General features: G+C 46.1%; 1 protein-coding gene and 1 pseudogene across 1 annotated transcript; one reads left to right on the top strand and one right to left on the bottom strand.

The window, feature by feature from the left end:
• Window positions 1–4,726: 4,726 nt before the first annotated feature.
• LOC112624310 lies at window positions 4,727–9,602 on the top strand (annotated as a pseudogene).
• Window positions 9,603–12,386: 2,784 nt separating this feature from the next.
• SOWAHB (sosondowah ankyrin repeat domain family member B) lies at window positions 12,387–16,386 on the bottom strand. Its single transcript, XM_025386353.1, has one exon. The coding sequence runs from the start codon at window positions 16,092–16,094 to the stop codon at window positions 13,710–13,712; it is 2,385 nt and encodes a 794-aa protein (XP_025242138.1). The 5' UTR covers window positions 16,095–16,386; the 3' UTR covers window positions 12,387–13,709.
• Between the last annotated feature and the right edge of the window lie 360 nt (window positions 16,387–16,746).

Genomic DNA, 16,746 nt, shown 5'->3' with positions numbered 1-16,746 from the left:
AACTGTTCATCATGTAAAACATGTGAGAAATTCCTTTCAACTCAAATAATTTGTTGATCAAAATAATCCATTTCCTAAACCTATCAGATAACAGCAGTATTCACGTGGTACCTTCTCACAACACAAAATACTTATTTACTTCTCCCCATATTAGCTTTCTCTTTCCTTTTAGGAACACCAACGGTCCATAACTTCCATCATAAGCCAGTATCTAAATGCTGTGGCTTTCAATTTATAAGGAATAAGGATTTTCTTTTACTCAATTCAAATGAATAAAGACATAAGGAGTTTTGAACCTGAGGAAGTACCTCACAAAAGCCTCCAAAACTGAATTTGAGTCAGAAATGTACCACAATAACAGGGAAAACATTAATAAGGGCAGCCTGAAGAGCCCTGCCTGTGTCCAGAATGCTGAGATCACCAGTTGATACTACTCCACCTGCTGTGCCATTCTGCTTCTCCAGGTGGCCTCTAGGAAGCTTTTAGTAGGAAAACCCAAGAGACCACAAGAAGAGACCACAGGTGACACAAACAAGGATATAAGGTTATGGTCAGGTGACACCTAATACAACTTCTGCATGCAGATGTTTTTGTTTTTGCCCTGTGGCCAGGGGATTAATCCTTTTCCCTTCTCAAAGAATCACAGGCTGTTCGCAGGATTCGGAATTTTAGTGGTCTCAGAGTTAGCGACCACATGCAGATACTTTCCTTTACTGAAAATCTAAGAGTCATCTTAAATAAACACATCTTATGGCATAAGAGTATAGCTACTGGGCGCGGTGGCTCAAGCCTGTGGTCCCAGCACTTTGGGAGGCCGAGACGGGCGGATCGCGGGGTCAGGAGATCGAGACTATCCTGGCTAAACCGGTGAAACCCTGTCTCTACTAAAAAAAAAAACAAAAACAAAAACAAACAAACAAAAAAAACTAGCCGGGCGAGGTGGCAGGCGCCTGTAGTCCCAGCTACTCGGGATGCTGAGGCAGGAGAATGGCGTGAACCCGGGAGGCGGAGCTTGCAGTGAGCTGAGATCCGGCCACTGCACTCCAGACAGGGCGACAGAGCGAGACTCGGTCTCAAAAAAAAAAAAAAAAAAAAAAAAGAGTATAGCTACAATTCAATTATTTATTATCTATGCTACAGTATATGTGTGTGTTTGGAGGCGAGGGGTGCGTGGGTGGGTAGAATGGAGTGATATAAAATACCAGTAACACTTGATATGGTTTGGCTGTGTGTCCCCATGCAAATTTCATCTCGAATTGTAATCCCCATGCGTTGGAGGAGAGGCCCGATGAGAAGTGATTGAATCATGGGGGTGGACTTCCCAGTTGCTGTTTTCATGATAGTGAGTTTTCACCAGATCTGATGGTTTAAAAGTGTGTGGCACTTCCTCTCTCTCCCTCTCTCCTGGTCTGCCATGGTTAAGATGTGTTTGTTTCCCCTTTGCCTTCCACCATGATTTTAAGTTTCCTGAGGCCTCTCAGCCATGCTTACTATACAGCCTGCAGAACTGTGAGTCAATTAAATCTCTTTTATTCATAAATTACCCAGTCTCAGGTAGTTCTTTATAGCAGTGTAAGAACGGACTAATACAATACTGATGATTAAAACCTCAATTCAAAGATTCTAACAAGTAGCAAGTAAACTTGAGTTTCAACCCCTTTGTCAGTTCCTGATTGAATTTTACAATTAGCTAATAAGAACAAAGATCAGAAGAGAAAATGCTTGTGTAAGATCATCCATAATAGATACACTGCTCCTGAAAGATATGTGTACACCCAAAATTTGAAAAGTAGTTCTAGACTCAGCTTTCCCAAGAATTTTTGATGGGTATCAGGAATCTTGCCCAAGAAAACCAGGGCAATATTTTGTGATCTTTCCATAATTCATGGAAAGAGCCTCCACAGATAGGTTAATTACATATTTCTATGAAACATTACTTAGTTAATATGGCCCCCTAGGAGTCCAGAGTTAAAGTCATTATTGTGAGAATATATGGCCTACAGATAAAGCAAAATCAGCCTTCTGTTCTCCCCCAGCCCCCATTTACAGCTACTCATTAGTAATATTGTGTATTTTAGTGCTGTCTGCCCTGAAGACCTGAGGCTGATTTGATACTATTGGTATGTTTTTCTCTTTCCTCCTCTCTCCTTTCCATAGAAGAATCAAGGTTCACAGAGGTTTTATATTTTCCATATAACCTATTAGGGTCAAACTAGGTGGAAAACTAAGAACATCCACTCAACATGCAAACACTGTAAAGGCATGGCTATTCCTGTGGCCCTTTCCAGGAAGAAAAATCCACGTGACTCTCCCTGAACCATTAGTGCAGGCAAAGCTGTCAGTGCAGAATACTCATTTTGCTCACTTTTAAAAGTCAGTTTTAATCAGAAAGTCTGAATACTGTACTCTGATCTGAACACCCTTATGTGATTCACTAAGTCTTGAGAAGTTCTCAGTCCTCAAATAACTAAGAAAATGGGACTATTTCTGGCCCATTAGCAGGGTCATAGAATGAAATCCTTATCTTACCCCTACCATGACTGGCCCATTCTCTTAGGCAGTGAGACCCATTGTGGGATGGTGGCATGTCACCTGGTTCACAATATTTATGTCCCTGAAATGTTTCCCTAGTTGACACCAAAGGATAAGAATTCACTAGAAGCTAATTGTATTTTGGGACACAAACAGCAAAAACCTTCAAATCCTGTAAGATTAATAATTATAGTTTTCAAAAAGTGATGGTACAGAAATACCTGCTAGTACTTGCTAGATTTGGGAGTGTTCACTGTTCTAAAAAGGAGACAAGGAAAGGAAAAAGGGAAGGAAAGAAAGAAAAGAGAGTATATGGAAGAACTAGACACTTTCAATATAGTCGCGGCTTTGGCCCCAATAGGCATTTGAAAAATACTTCTCCTTACTTGTCTTGGTATTTTCTTTTAAAATTGAGAACTAATTTACATACAGTAAGGCCTTTAAAAAACACACAAGTCTTAAAAGTAGAAGAGAGAGGGCATCATCAGGCTGCACAGACCAGATGCTGAAGTGCTGAGCAGGAAATGGCAGCAGTGGCCACAGCAACCAGGGTAGCATGAGAAGCACTGGGCTCCTGCAGCCTACCCTAAGGGAGGTGCATTCCTGTCAGCCTTCAGTGGCCTTCACCATGTGCTGGCACCTGCTGTGCACCAGTCCACCCATCCAAGCTGTTGCCAAGGAGCTTTTCCTGGGCAAAATCGAGAAGGAAGCACAACAAAGGTTCTTGCCCACAGCTCTCCCCATCCCTCTGCCTACTGACCCCCGCTGGTGCTTCCCTGTGTGGTCCTGCATGTTGTGTGCCCGTCCTCTTGGGAACTGTGGGCAACAAATTATCTTTTCAGTTGCACAATACTTGTTTCCTGAGCTGTTGGCCTTACTATACCTCAAATTTTATGTCAACCCACAATATTTAGACCAGCATGAATGACAAGACACTGGACACTTAAGGGTGAACAAATGAAGAACATGTGAACTGTGCACGTTTTCCCAATGTTCTTAACCAGTTTTGTAGGTGAAAGCATAACAGTTTCTTTCAGGTGATGGGAAAGGCTAGTGACTGTTGGGTGGGATCCACTGAAGGCAAAGACTTCACTCTGATGATGGAGCCCTGCATCAAGTTTCCTGTAGCCCAGGACTCAGTACCAGGCCATGGTATCATCAAATTGTTGTTCTAACAAGGACTGGATGTGGTCTGCCTCATATGCCATGGACACCATGAGCTCTGTCTTTCAGGAGTCCTGGTGATCAGAAAGCAGCTCCTGGAATGACTTTCGTGTCTCCTCCTAACCAGTGTTGATCCATAGGTGTTCCATGATGTGGTCTAGTATAGGCCTCTCCCTGCAGTCAAAAATAGGTTGATGAAGCTCTCTGGAAATGAAGAGCGAAGAGTGAGATCTTGTACAATTGTTCACACAGTATCAGCTTCCTCAGCTCCACAAAGTCTGCCCAATAAATGGCAGGCCCTGGTTACCGTGGTATAAAGAATGACTTTCCAGCTTCACATGTCCACTGGGGCCCATCATATGCTTGGCCATGGAAGAGTTCAGGACCACATAAGAGGGACTCCCACCGAAGGTGCCCAGCTTCTGGCCTACAGTGAACCTGGTATCAAATCCAAAGGCTGTTATTTTTATGTTGTGATGGACCACAAGGAAATTCTTGGGCTTCAGGTCCCTATGGATATCCCCCTTCTGTTGGTGGTACTAGAGGGCTGATACTATCTGCTGGAATTTGCTTCAGGCCTCTTCTGCCTTCATGTAACCCAACTCTAGGATGTAGCGGACCAGCTCTGCTCTGCTGGCATACTCCATGGCTAAGAACAAAGTGTCTGTGGTGTCGAAAGAGCCTGATGACCTTGGTGTCACCCCATGGAATAGACTCTAGAGGGAGGAGGAGTTCTGCTGCCCTTTTGGGATGACCACAGCCACCTTGGTCCCAGTGAGAAGGCATTCACTTGGTGAACTTCATTCACCTTGGTGAAGCTGTCCTGGCTGACGATCTCGAGGAGCCTATAATGATCAGTAAGGGTCTCCTCATCAGCAGAGATGGTCGTAAGGCCCTGCTGCATGGTAAACTTCTAGCTACAAATCCTAACTAGGAATGCTAACCAAGAATGCTACCTATAAAAACGTTGCTAATTGTGAAAACGAAAGAGCACAGCTGGAGTTGCTCTGCAGACTTTTGTGTGTGACCTATGGGTCACTCCAGTGCCAGCGACTATGTGCAAGGCCAACTTCACCTGGTCGGTAGCTGGGTGCTGGATAATGGCACCAGGAACCACCTCTGCCAACCTCTTGGCTCTGCTTACTTCCCTCTATGTTGGTGTCATTCTTGGGTGGGCTTTCCCTTCACGGTGACAAGATGGCACCAACCACTCCAGCACCTAACAGAAATTAAGCTTCTCTTCACCCAGGGTTCCAACCTGGAGATCTGACCTTCTGCACGGGATTGGTTACGTGCCCAGACCTCAGCCAATCACTATGGCCGAAGAGAATGGGCTCTGCTGATTGGCCAGGTTGAGGTCATGTGGCCTCTATCTCCAAGGGAACTTGGGAGCCGCTCACCTGCTTCCAGTGGGAAAGGGTGTGACACCTAAGAGAGCAGGTTCAGGGTTGAGCCTTAGTCCTCTGTTCATTTCCTGGATATGCCTGCTCACGTCTTCCCATGCCACTGTCTTCTGTGTACACAAGAACCCATGGCAGCATTTCCCCCCCTCCTGCCGCCTCCTTCACAGGCCCCATTTCACGCCTAATACAAAGGAGCAGGGCTTCCTGCTTGAAGGTAGGATTTGGGGTTCACTCCCAGCTTCAAGGCCTGCTGCTGTGTCCTGTTGTAATCAGCCATTCAGTGAGCACCTACCATGTGCCAAACCCTTCTAGCTGCTGATCCAGGGATCAACAGGCCTGATGACATTGCTGTCCTCAAGAAGCTGACACTGCAGCGTGAGTGGGCACATTCAGAGGACAAATTCCGATCAGTGTTCCCTCTTCCAGGACACATTCACTGAGGTCCTACTGCATGCTCCAGACGTGGAAGCACAGCAGGGAGTGAAGCAGGCAGAGGTCTCCATTCTTGTGGGATGAGAGCCTAGCGGGGGAGACAGAGAAAACAAAAGTAAAACATAAACAAAGCTAATTAACCTGAGCCCAGGTCATCAATCTGTTGAATTCAGCAAATTGTATTCCAGTGATTCAATATGGAAACAGAGGCCCTGGCTAAGTGATGGCTCATTCTTGGAGACCCAGTTCAGATGTCACCTTCTTTATGAGGCCCGGCTGGATCCTCACCACTCCCCCAGGCCCTTTTGCCTAACTTGGGATCCCTCAGTGCTGTGATCACACTTTGAAGTCCTCTCTAGCCTGTGAGTTGTGTGAGGACGCTGAGGTAGACGCAGAAAGGGGCTCAGAATGTGATGATGAGTAAAGTCTGAATAAATGAAAGGATCAACCCCCACCCCTCACCCCCACCCCCCCCAAAAAAAAGTAGAAAATAGGAGTCAAGCTTGGTAGCTAGAGATCAGGAAGTGTTATTTTCACATCATGAAGGAGGAATAGTCAGATCAATACTTTTTAATCCAACTTAGTGACTTCATTGTGACCAAATTTAGTAGAAATTTGATAAAGTTTACTGCATGGTTCCAGTTAGATTTTTCCAGTTCATGAGTGATAGTAGCATTATACACACACACACACACACACACACACACACACACACATACACACACACACCTCACCTCTCCATAAGCCTGATTCCTTCAGAGCTCTGTCTGAGTTTCAGTTCCAGACAACATCAGAGCTTCTAACTTGACTGGAATTAGTTTATGTGACATCAATTGGACATAATTCTGTTTAATGACATAATAGCTAATGATTGTTACACACAAGAGATAGTTAAATAGTCTTTTTCATTTGAAGTGAGAAACCCAGACATCTTTCTTGTATGGAAGCATAATGAAAATTATTTAGCTGTATCAATAAATTTTTAGCAGCACCTTTTTAATCGACTAGATTTCTTTGCTTTCTGCATAGATAGAAATTTAAGTGGACTGTATATTTTGAATGGTGTTAAAAATAATAATACCAAATGTTTACTGAGGATCTACTATGTGCCAGACATTTTCTATAAACTTTGTTCAGGTATAAATTCATTTTATCCTCTCAGAAAACCCATTTTCTATTGGTATTATTTCCATCTTACAAATGACAAAACTAAGAAGTTGAAGGTCTTGTCCAAATCAGGACAGGAGCCAGGCAATCTAGCTTCATTGCCATGAGCTTAAGTACTTACATTATCAACCTTTCCTTAAGCATTTTAAATTTGTTTTGATGTTGACAAACCCAAGTGTACACAGCAGCACTGCTATGCAAAACAGCTTGTACAGAGATTGAATTTACACTCTGGATTCAGTGCCACCATGAACTTACATGGTCGTGACAGGAATGAAGTAATTTGATTACAAAACCAGGCCAGACATGATGGCTCACACCTGTAATCCAGCACTTTAAGAGGCCGAGGCAGGCGGATCTCTTGAGGCCAAGAGTTCGAAACCAGTCTGGTGAACATGGCAAAGCCCCATCTCTACTAAAAATACAAAAATTAGGCCAGGCACAATGGCTCACACCTGTAATCCCAGCACTTTGGGAGGCCGAGGCGGGCGGATCACCTAAGGTCAGGAGTTTGAGATCAGCCTGGCCAACATGGTGAAACCCCATATCTGCTAAAAATACTAAAATTAGGGCTGGATGTGGTGGCTCACGCCTGTAATCCTAGCACTTTGGGAGGTTGAGACGGGTGGATCACCAGAGGTCAGGAGTTGGAGACCAGCCTGGCCAACATGGCGAAACCCTGACTCTACTAAAAATACAAAAAATTAGCTGGGCCTGTAATCCCAGCTACTTGGAAGGCTGAGGCAGGAGAATCACTTGAACCTGGGAGGCGGAGGTTGCAGGGAGCCTGGGCAACGAGCAAAACTCCATCTCAAAAAACAAAAAACCAAAACAAACAAACAAACCCTAAAATTAGTTGGATGTGGTGGCAACGCCTGTAATCCCAGCTAATCCAGAGGCTGAGACAGGGGAATAGCTTGAACTTGGGAGGTGGAGGTTGCAGTGAGCCAAGATTGCACTCAAGCCTGGGCGATAGAGCAAGACTCTGTCTCAAAAATAATAATAATAAAAAAAGATTAGCCAGGTGTGGTGGCTCACGCTTATAATCCCAGTTACTAAGGGGGCTGAGGCATGAGAATTGTTGGACCCGGAAGGTAGAGGTTGCAGTGAGTTGAGATCATGCCACTGCACTCCAGCCTGGGCAACAGAACGAGACTTTGCCAAAAAAAAGAAAAAAAAAATTGACGAAACCAGGGTATTTTGAGGGTGAGAGGAAATGGAGAAACTCTTTTACATCTTACCTAATTCTCAATTCTTATCAACTAAATCAGCCCCACCAACAAAGTTATTTTCCTCACTGTATACATCCAATCCAATGGATAACACCTTATTGAGTCAACATTCCTGATATTCCCAATATGAAAACTAAGATAATACAATAGTTTCACTGATCTCTGCTTCTAGTTTATCTTCTTTACTGCAGCAAGAAGAATTTTTGTTTCACCCCAGCTTATATGTCACTCTCCTGCATTAAACCTTCAATGGTTTCCTGTTGCCTGGATCAGTGGCTCTCAGATTTATACAGGAACTTAATGTGGTGATAGTTGCATAAGTGTGATTATACTAAAAATCATTGAATTGTACGTTTAAAATAGGTGAATTGTATTATATGTGTAAAGTTACTTTTTAAAAATGTATAGGGGGAGCTGGACATGATGGCTCATATCTGTAATCCCAGCACTTTGGGAGGCTGAGGCTGGAGGATTGCTTAAGCTCAGGAGTTCACGACCAGCTTGGGCAACATAGTGAGACTTCATCTCTACAAAAAAATAAAAAAATTAGCTGGGTGCAGCGGTGTGTGCCTATAGTTCCAGCTACTCCAGAAGCTGAGGTGGGAGGATGGCTTGAGTCTGGGAGGTCAAGACTGCAGTGAGTTGAGATTGCGTCACTGCACTCCAGCCTGGGTGGCGGCGGGACACCATGTCTCAACAACAACAAAAAAGATGTACAGGTGCCAGGTGTGGTGGCTCACACGTGTAATCTCAGTGCTTTGCGAAGCTGAGACCAGGAGTTTGAGACCCAGCCTGGGCAACATAGCCTGGGTAACAAAAAGACCTTGTCTCTGGAAAAAAAAAAAAGAAAAAAAAAGCTGAGTCTGATGGTGTATACCTATAGTCCCAGCTACTAGAGAGGCTGAGGTGTGAGGATCTCTTGAGCCCACGACTTTGAAGTTACGGTGAGCTATGATGGCAACACGGCAGTCTAGCCTGGGTTACCAAGTGAGACCCTGCCTCAAAAAACCCAAAAATGTATAGAGGAATCAAGGCATCTGGAATTCACAGCATGCTATGTGTAACACACTGAAATGTTGAACTGTAAGCAATTTTACTATCATAAAATAAGACTACAGTATATATACTTAATATTTATAGTACATTTATTACACTAAAATTCACTACTTTATGACTACAACAAAAAGTGTTGAGCAACTTTTGCATCCATCACTGAAGCGAGAGTGGCCAAAGTGAAATTCAGTGCTTTCGTGACTTCTAACTGAAGCAAGAACTGCAAAAGGCATTTCAATGCACTTTCCCACATTTGCAAGAAGATTATGTCTTCCCCTCTTTCCAAAGAGCTAAGACAGAAGTATGATGTTTGATCCATGACCATCCGGAAGGATGATGAAGTTCAGACTGTGCAAGGACATTATAAAGGTCAGCAAATTGGCAACGTACTCAAGGTTTACAGGAAGAAAGATGTCATCTACACTGAATGGGTGCAGCAGCAAAAGGCTAATGGTACAACTGTCCCTGTAGGCATTCACCCCAGAAAAGTGATTATCACTAGGCTAAAAGTAGACAAAGACCATAAAAAAAAATCCATGAACAGAAAGTCAAATCTTGCCAAGTAGGAAAGAAAAAGGGCAAATACAAGAAAGAAACAATTGAGAAGATACAGGAATAAATGAATCTATATACAAGCTTTCATACAACTGCTAAAATGAAAAAAGAAAGTGTTGAGCTAAGCTTATCAACAATTTCTAACGTTTGCTTTTAAAATGAAATTGCCATTTGTTAACTTACTGTGTTGCTTACCACTATGTGCTAGCAAATAAGCATTAACCACACTGAAGACCTAATTTTGAAAGAGAAACTTTAAGCACATTTAATCTAATACTTTGATATATTTTTTGTCTTCAAATTAAGACTTCAGGAAAACATCTTGATTTGGAATAACACTAAGTTTTTTTGGGAGGAGTTTTCACAATCCTTGGCTTCCTAGAAAATGACTATATTTCCTAAGGTCAAAAAGACCCTTCTTTCAACCTAGTCCTAAATGACCTTTCTAGCTTCGTGTCTTTCTGCACTGCCTCACTTCTGCCACGTTATGTGGCTTAGTATCCTCAAACCACTCTGTGGCTTTGGTCAGGTCCCTTCCCTCTCCTGGGATATTCTTCCAGAACTCTTTCTCCACTTCACCCTTCAAAGCTTATCTAACTTCCTTTTTGCCTCCTGACTTCCCCAATCCAGAAAAGCATCATCAGAGCAGGAAATAGGTATATTCTACTAAATGTTGTATTTCCAGCATAACCAAAGAGACTGGCACATGGAAAATGCTTCATAAACGTCCCCTTCTCTGAATTCCCAGAGTCTTGACACACATACATATCTGTGCACTTACCTCACTGTGCTAGAAGCAATTTTCAGTGACCCAACCCTTACATCTCCTTCCCCAGTAGACTGTGAGCTCTTGAAGGCAGAAATTGTGTCTTTATCACACAGTAGATGCTCCATAAATATCTGGAAATCTAGATGAATTGAAAACATATTCACTAATCTCCAGATGTCCAAAATCTTCAGGAATATTGAGACATACAATTTATTTGAATACTATGTGGCAAAAATTGTAAATGAGGTATGTACACAGTATTATAAGAATTCTGACGAAGGAGCTATACAGCTTCCACCTTGGAGGGGTTTGTCCTAGAATCTTCATATAGGCTATGACATTTGAACTACCCTTTGAGGAATAAGATTACCAGGAAAATAGCAAAAAGAGTTTTTAAGTAAAAGAAATTCAGCACAAGACAGAAACTGAGAGTTTAGGGCCACCAGCATCCCAATAGGTCTGATGTAGCTTAAGTTTGGGGTTCATGGCAGGGAGTGGCTGGCAGAAAGCTGGGAAAGTATGCTAGTCCTGGCATCCCTCCTGGCCTGGACTTTACAACATGAGTAAGAGGGTGTCAGGATCAGATCTGTGTTTTAATCACCTCTCTACACCCTCTTCTCCCCTGACTCCTCCCCAACATACCATATTGACCATGTAAAAGAGTTGATCAGAGGCAGGTATGAGGGACATGATGAATCATCATAAGAATCAACTTGAGACTTAGGATTGTGTTCTAACCAGTGAACAATCAGCCACACTAGTGCTATGTAAATCACACACTGAAGCAGAAGTCAAGAATGTGGTAGAACTAACACAGCTGGTTTCTTGGGAAAGTTAGTATCATTCAATTAAAAGATTCCTGGCCTCTATGAAGCCCTACCTGATTTTTCCAGCCCAAAAGGATCTCTCTCTGTCTGTTTCTCTTTCTCTCTCTCTGTTTTTTTCTCTCTCTCTGTTTCTCCTTCTCTCTCTCTCTGTTTCTTTCTCCTTCTCTCCCTCTCCCTCTCCCTTTCCCTCTCCCTCTCTCTCTCCTGAAACAAGTGCTCTCTCCAGAGCATGTATTTTGTACTTATGACACTTTGAAATTTTTTTCTTGCATTGCTGCTGTTTGTCCTCATTTCTGGTACTATCTTTCTTTTCTCTTTGCCTCATTTTACAAGCTTATTTTCTGATATAATGCAGCTTTAAAAGACATCATGGGAGCAAGATAGGTACAGGTCAGGCACAGTGGCTCACGCCTGTAATCCCAGCACCTTGGGAATATTGAAACATACAACTTATCACTTAAGGTCAGGAGTTCGAGACCAGCCTGGCCAACATGGTGAAACCCCATCTCTACCAAAAATACAAAAATTAGCCAGGAGTGGTGGTGGTTGCCTGTAATCCCAGCTACATGGGAGGCCAAGGCAGAAGAATTGCTTGAACCTGGTAGGCAAAGGTTGCAGTGAGTGGGGATCACATCACTGCTTTTCAGTCTGAGCAACTTTCAGCCTCAACTTTTTTTGAGACTCTGTCTCAAAAAAAAAAAAAAAAAAAAAAAAAAAAAAAGCTAGGGTATAAAGCAATCAATAATAAATATTGTTAGATTTTAAATTTCAAGATGGGAGGGGTCATCTCCCACTCACCTTTATAAATCCCACAGCACTACACAAAACACATCTGTTGAATAAATTGATGTAGTAATAACAATATGCTAAAGTAAAAACAGTTATTGGATTTTTTTAAAAGTTGACAGTTTTTCCTTGAAATATCACTAGCTTACTAGTAGTTTACAATGTTTACTAGTTTACTAGAGTATTTGCATAGTTGTCTATCATGTATTCTTTCAAATTTTCATCTCTTCAAACTGTGTCCCATCTGTGGTTACCATTTTTCTTGCTTTGATTTAACAAAGTTTCATCGCTTATATAGATCTTTAGGGAAAAAAGCTCCTAGATTTATTTATTATGCTTATTTTTCTAGCAGAAGAGATATATTTATTTCAGCAAAATCATAAAGTAAAAAATCAAAGAAACAATATTTGGCATTCGCTGAGACACAATTTTGTAAAGAAAGAAACAGTAATCAGCATAAGTACAATAAATTATGAAGATCTACTGATCTTTTAATTGGGGAAAATAACCAGAAGAAACACAAAAATACTTAAAATACAGCATCATTGCCACATCTCATGAAAACATTCCCATAAAAAATTAACAATTTCCACTTGAACATGTATTTCAGCCCTCTTTGAACTCATTCTGAAATCTTGATGTTCTACTGACGTTTATAGACTAGCCATTCTCTCACTCCATGAACTCACAAGTTATAAGTCCCTTCAAAAGCAATTAAAAAGGAGCACTTCATGTTAGATATAGAGTACTTAAAGGCTAATATTTAATCTTAATTGGCAACAAGTTTAGTGCAAATAAAATTATATTTAGCAGCTTAGATAGTCCTGGTAAGGATGCATTCTCTTAACCCTTACTGTTTCCCCAGAGTGAAGTCATTTCTCTCTTTTTATGAGTACAAACGTTGGCCATTCAAACCTACTGAAAACTAGTAATGATAATTCTGTTTGTTACACAGGGAGTTTCCATGAAAGATGGTTTCAGTCACTATGCAAATGAGCCACATGGTTTTTACATTTGGAAAGTTCCCTTTGGGTTGATACAAAAAAGCAGGGCCTGAATGACAGTCATTCCTCTTGGGAATGGAGTCCAAGTCATAACTGGATCTTACCCAACTTCTTTGTCTGATCAGTGAGAAGACCCAAAGGAGGCATTAATCATTTTACCCATTAACCACCATGCAAGGAATTCAAAAGAAGACTTGGGAACAGGGCTGAGGAATCTCTCAAATCGAACTCTACTCTCCAGTAATAATTTTATTTCACTGATTTAAATGCCAAAAAAAAAAAAAAAGAAAGAAAAAGAAAGCCATCTGATTTCAAACCTGGTGCTTCCCAGTGTCAGCCAAGATTTATTCTTCAAATGAACAGAAGCCAGAGAGCTAGCCAGAGAGGATTTTGCATGTGCTTCATCAATTCCTCGAATTGCTTCTCTTTTTGTTAGACATCTGTTCCCTCTCTAGCCAAGGCCTGGGACTCCTGCTTCGGGAAACAATATGGCTTACTGTGCCCAGATCCATGGTGGCAAGGGAAAAGTAAGAATGCCTCCTAGATATCAAGCACCTGGCCCTGCCCCTTGTCTAGGTTTCTCCAGTCAAGGACCTTCAGCTTTCAAAAAGCTTGGATGGCCCTCTTGAGGTCCAGGATGTAGTGACATAAGATCCAGGGAGGTCAATGCCATCTCACTCCACCATCCTCTTTACCAACTCTCAGCAGCTTTTCTATTCCCCCTGAATTCTCTCACTGAGTAGGGTGAGGGTGTGCTGCCTGTGTGTTGGACAGAGAGACCCACCTCAGTCACTGTACTCTTCTCTTTCCCTTGGACTGGGGAATTTCTCATACTGGTTGGCCAGTTTCCACTTGTTGTGCTGACTTTTGAGTAGGGCAGCGAAGGAAGTCTTTCGGGTGACACTTCTAGATATTTCCTTGCTCTTGGCCTTTCTGGTCGGGGAAGAACTTCCAACTAAGGGATAGACAGGGAAAATGGGCTTGCCCCGAGGGGCTCCCAACAGCTGCCATATTTCCCCAGAGGTATTACTGGTTAGATACTGCCATGGCTTCTTCCCACTGCTGTCCCTGACATTTACCCGAGAAGCCAACCTTTGCACTAGCAATTTGATGACCCCCTGGTGGCCGTGAATGGCTGCAAGATGCAGCGGGGTATATCCACAACTGGACCTCACATTTACATCAAGGACGATCCCTGCCTTCTTTGCTCCAGAGACCAAGTCCTGAAGAGCCCTGAGGTCCCCATGTTTGGCTATCCAGTGCAAGGCAGTGTACCCAGTCAGAAAGTCTTTGTGCAAGGCCAGTTGAGGGTCCTCCCAGAACAAAGTCCACACCTGAATCCAGGAGCCACTGGCAAGCTTCACAATCCACTCATGCTCCCTGGCATCTAGGGGAACCAGGGATGATTTGTGCTCAGAAGTTCTGTGGGGGGCCCAGGCTGCAGGCCCCTCCCCGCTGGGGGCCCACAAGCTGTGTCGCCAACCCCGCTCAGCCACAACAGCCTTAACCTCTGCAAGTTTTGGTGATAAAGCTGCATCAACCCTTGGGCTGGGTGCTGTTCCTGCCTTGGAGGGCTTCCTGGATCGAGGTGGGCGCCGACTTCTTTTCAGCAAGCCCTCATCAAGGTACTCCTCATCAGAGGAGGACAATTTGGCTCTCCCTGCCAGAGAGCTCCTCCTGAGGGACCTCCTTAACTTAGGAACTGGCCAAGGCAAAGGCTCCGGGGGGTGACCTGCAAGGCCATTAGCCCCCGCAGGAACCTGCTGAGAGATGTGACCATCTCCTCTGTTTCTGAGATCCTGAGGGCTCCAACTGGGGCTGCCCTCCTTCCGAGATACAGAAAGGCCCCCAGCTGGATTCCTGAGCTTCCCCCGAACTGGGGTTCCCAAGACAACCTGCAGCCCCTCTTCAGAAGCCCCTGGTGAGTCTTTGGGCCCGCTGCTGCTCTCCTCACTGCCATGACTCTCCTGGTCCACAAAGTCATCCAGATCTTGGAGGGACAGCTGACATCGAATGCTGCGAAAGACAGTCAATGAAGGGTTCCCCGCCCAGGATTCCCAGGGCTCATCCGGAACAACAGGAAAGAGAGAGTCCGAGGAAAGGCGGGGGTCTGGCGACTCTGAGTTAGGCTCCGTGGAGCCAGGTTCCAAGGACAGCTGGAGGAAGTTGTCTGGCAGCACCGACCAGGCGCGGACAGGGCCATGATCACGGGCCTCCGGCACCTGCGGGTGCCTGGCCACCCACTCTCGAGTGCGCTGCTGCTGCTGCTGCAGGGTCGAATAATGCAGAGAGCTGGGGGTCAGCAGCTCCGGCCGGTCTCCGCGTGGGGCGGGGCCGGGCAGGAGAGCAGGCGGGGAAGCCCTGCTCGTCGCAGCCTCGACGGTGGCGAGAGGCGAGCGATGCGTTGCAGGCACAGGCGCGGGCTCAGCCAGCTCGCCTTCTTCCGGCTCCCTGGAAGCCCCGCGGCCATCCTGGGCAGGCAGAGCCGGTGCAGGCTTCCCCTCTGCGGTGGCGGAGTCCGGGAGTGCACCGAGCTCTCCCGGGAGCCCGGCCAGGTTGTTCTGGAGGCATTCCCAGCAGCAGCGGCCCTGTGTCCCCGCCGCCGCGCACCTCGCTCCCGCCTGGGCCCCTGCCGCTGCAGTTGCGGGCACCGGCGCCCTCTGTCCGGGACTGCCCTTCGATCCGCCGCCCTTCCCGGGTGCCGCGCGGGAGCCGCTGACCGGGAGTCCATTGCAAGCTGCGTCGGCGGCTCTGGCTGCTGCACCTGCTGGCTCCTCCTCCGGCTCCTTCTCGCGCCGCCGCCGCCGACTGGGCTGCTGCTGGGGCGACTGCCCCCCGCGCGCGCCTCGCGGGGAGCTGGGCGCAGCTCCCCCTGCACTGTGGGGGGCCGCGGGCGGCTCGCGGGGTCGCTGCAGCCCCTCCTCCCCTAAAAGGTCCCTGTACCTCCTCTTGAGCACCACGTACTTGGTGCCGTCGGGGTCCTGGCGCACTGCGGCGACCGAGTTGACGAAGCCCTTGAAGAGCTCGCGGCGGTGCTGGTGCTGGCTGGGGGACGCGTCAGGGTCTCGGAGAAAGCTCTTGAAGTGGCTCAGCAAGGCAGCGTTGGTCACGCGGCCCCCAGCCTGGCACAGAAAGTCCAGTAGTGCCTCCTGGCTCAGCTCTCGGGCCATCGCTGCCTTGTCCTCCGCCCCTGAGGTGTCTGCGTCTCGCCCTCCCGGGGCTCTCCCCAGCCAGAGGAAACCCTGGCCGGGCGAGTGTCACCTGCGCCCGGGGCGGCACTAGCCGCCCCCATCAGCAGCGGAGGCCAGCGCTGCCCACAGCCAGTGAGCGCGCCAGGAGGTCCGTGTGTCCCCTGCGGGTGGCCCCAGGGCTGAGTCCCCGCGGCAGTCTCAGTGAGAGAGGGCGGCTCCCAGGCCGCACCTGCGCGACTCTAGCCTCTCGCAACGAGTCCCCACCGCGAAAGTTCCCGGGATAGGGCCGAGTCGGTTTCACCTGCGTCCTGGCTGCGCCTCCTCCCTGGCTCTGGGGGAAGGGCCAGGCCCGCCTCCTCGTGTCCCTCCGCCCCCCTGAGGTCTCCCCCACCCCCCGGCACCCATCCCAGAAGAGTCAGACCGAAGAGACTACCGGTAGGTGAGGTTGGCGGCGAACCCAGCCGGCAGCAAACCGCTCTGCGGCCGGGGAAGTGGAAGGCAGGTAGGCGATCGGCCGTTCTTCTAAGTCTCCGCCACGCAGGAAACAAAAGCGATAGAAGGTCCGTTCCTGTCCTCCAGTGCTTTGAGGAGTTCAGGCTGAAGCCGAAGGGGGAGAAGAAGCTGCAAGTTA

The sequence above is a fragment of the Theropithecus gelada genome, chromosome 5, assembly GCF_003255815.1.
Source record: "Theropithecus gelada isolate Dixy chromosome 5, Tgel_1.0, whole genome shotgun sequence".
NCBI lineage: Eukaryota > Metazoa > Chordata > Mammalia > Primates > Cercopithecidae > Theropithecus > Theropithecus gelada.
Note: the sequence above shows the minus strand (reverse complement) of the source record. Positions and strands in the feature narration are given on the sequence as shown.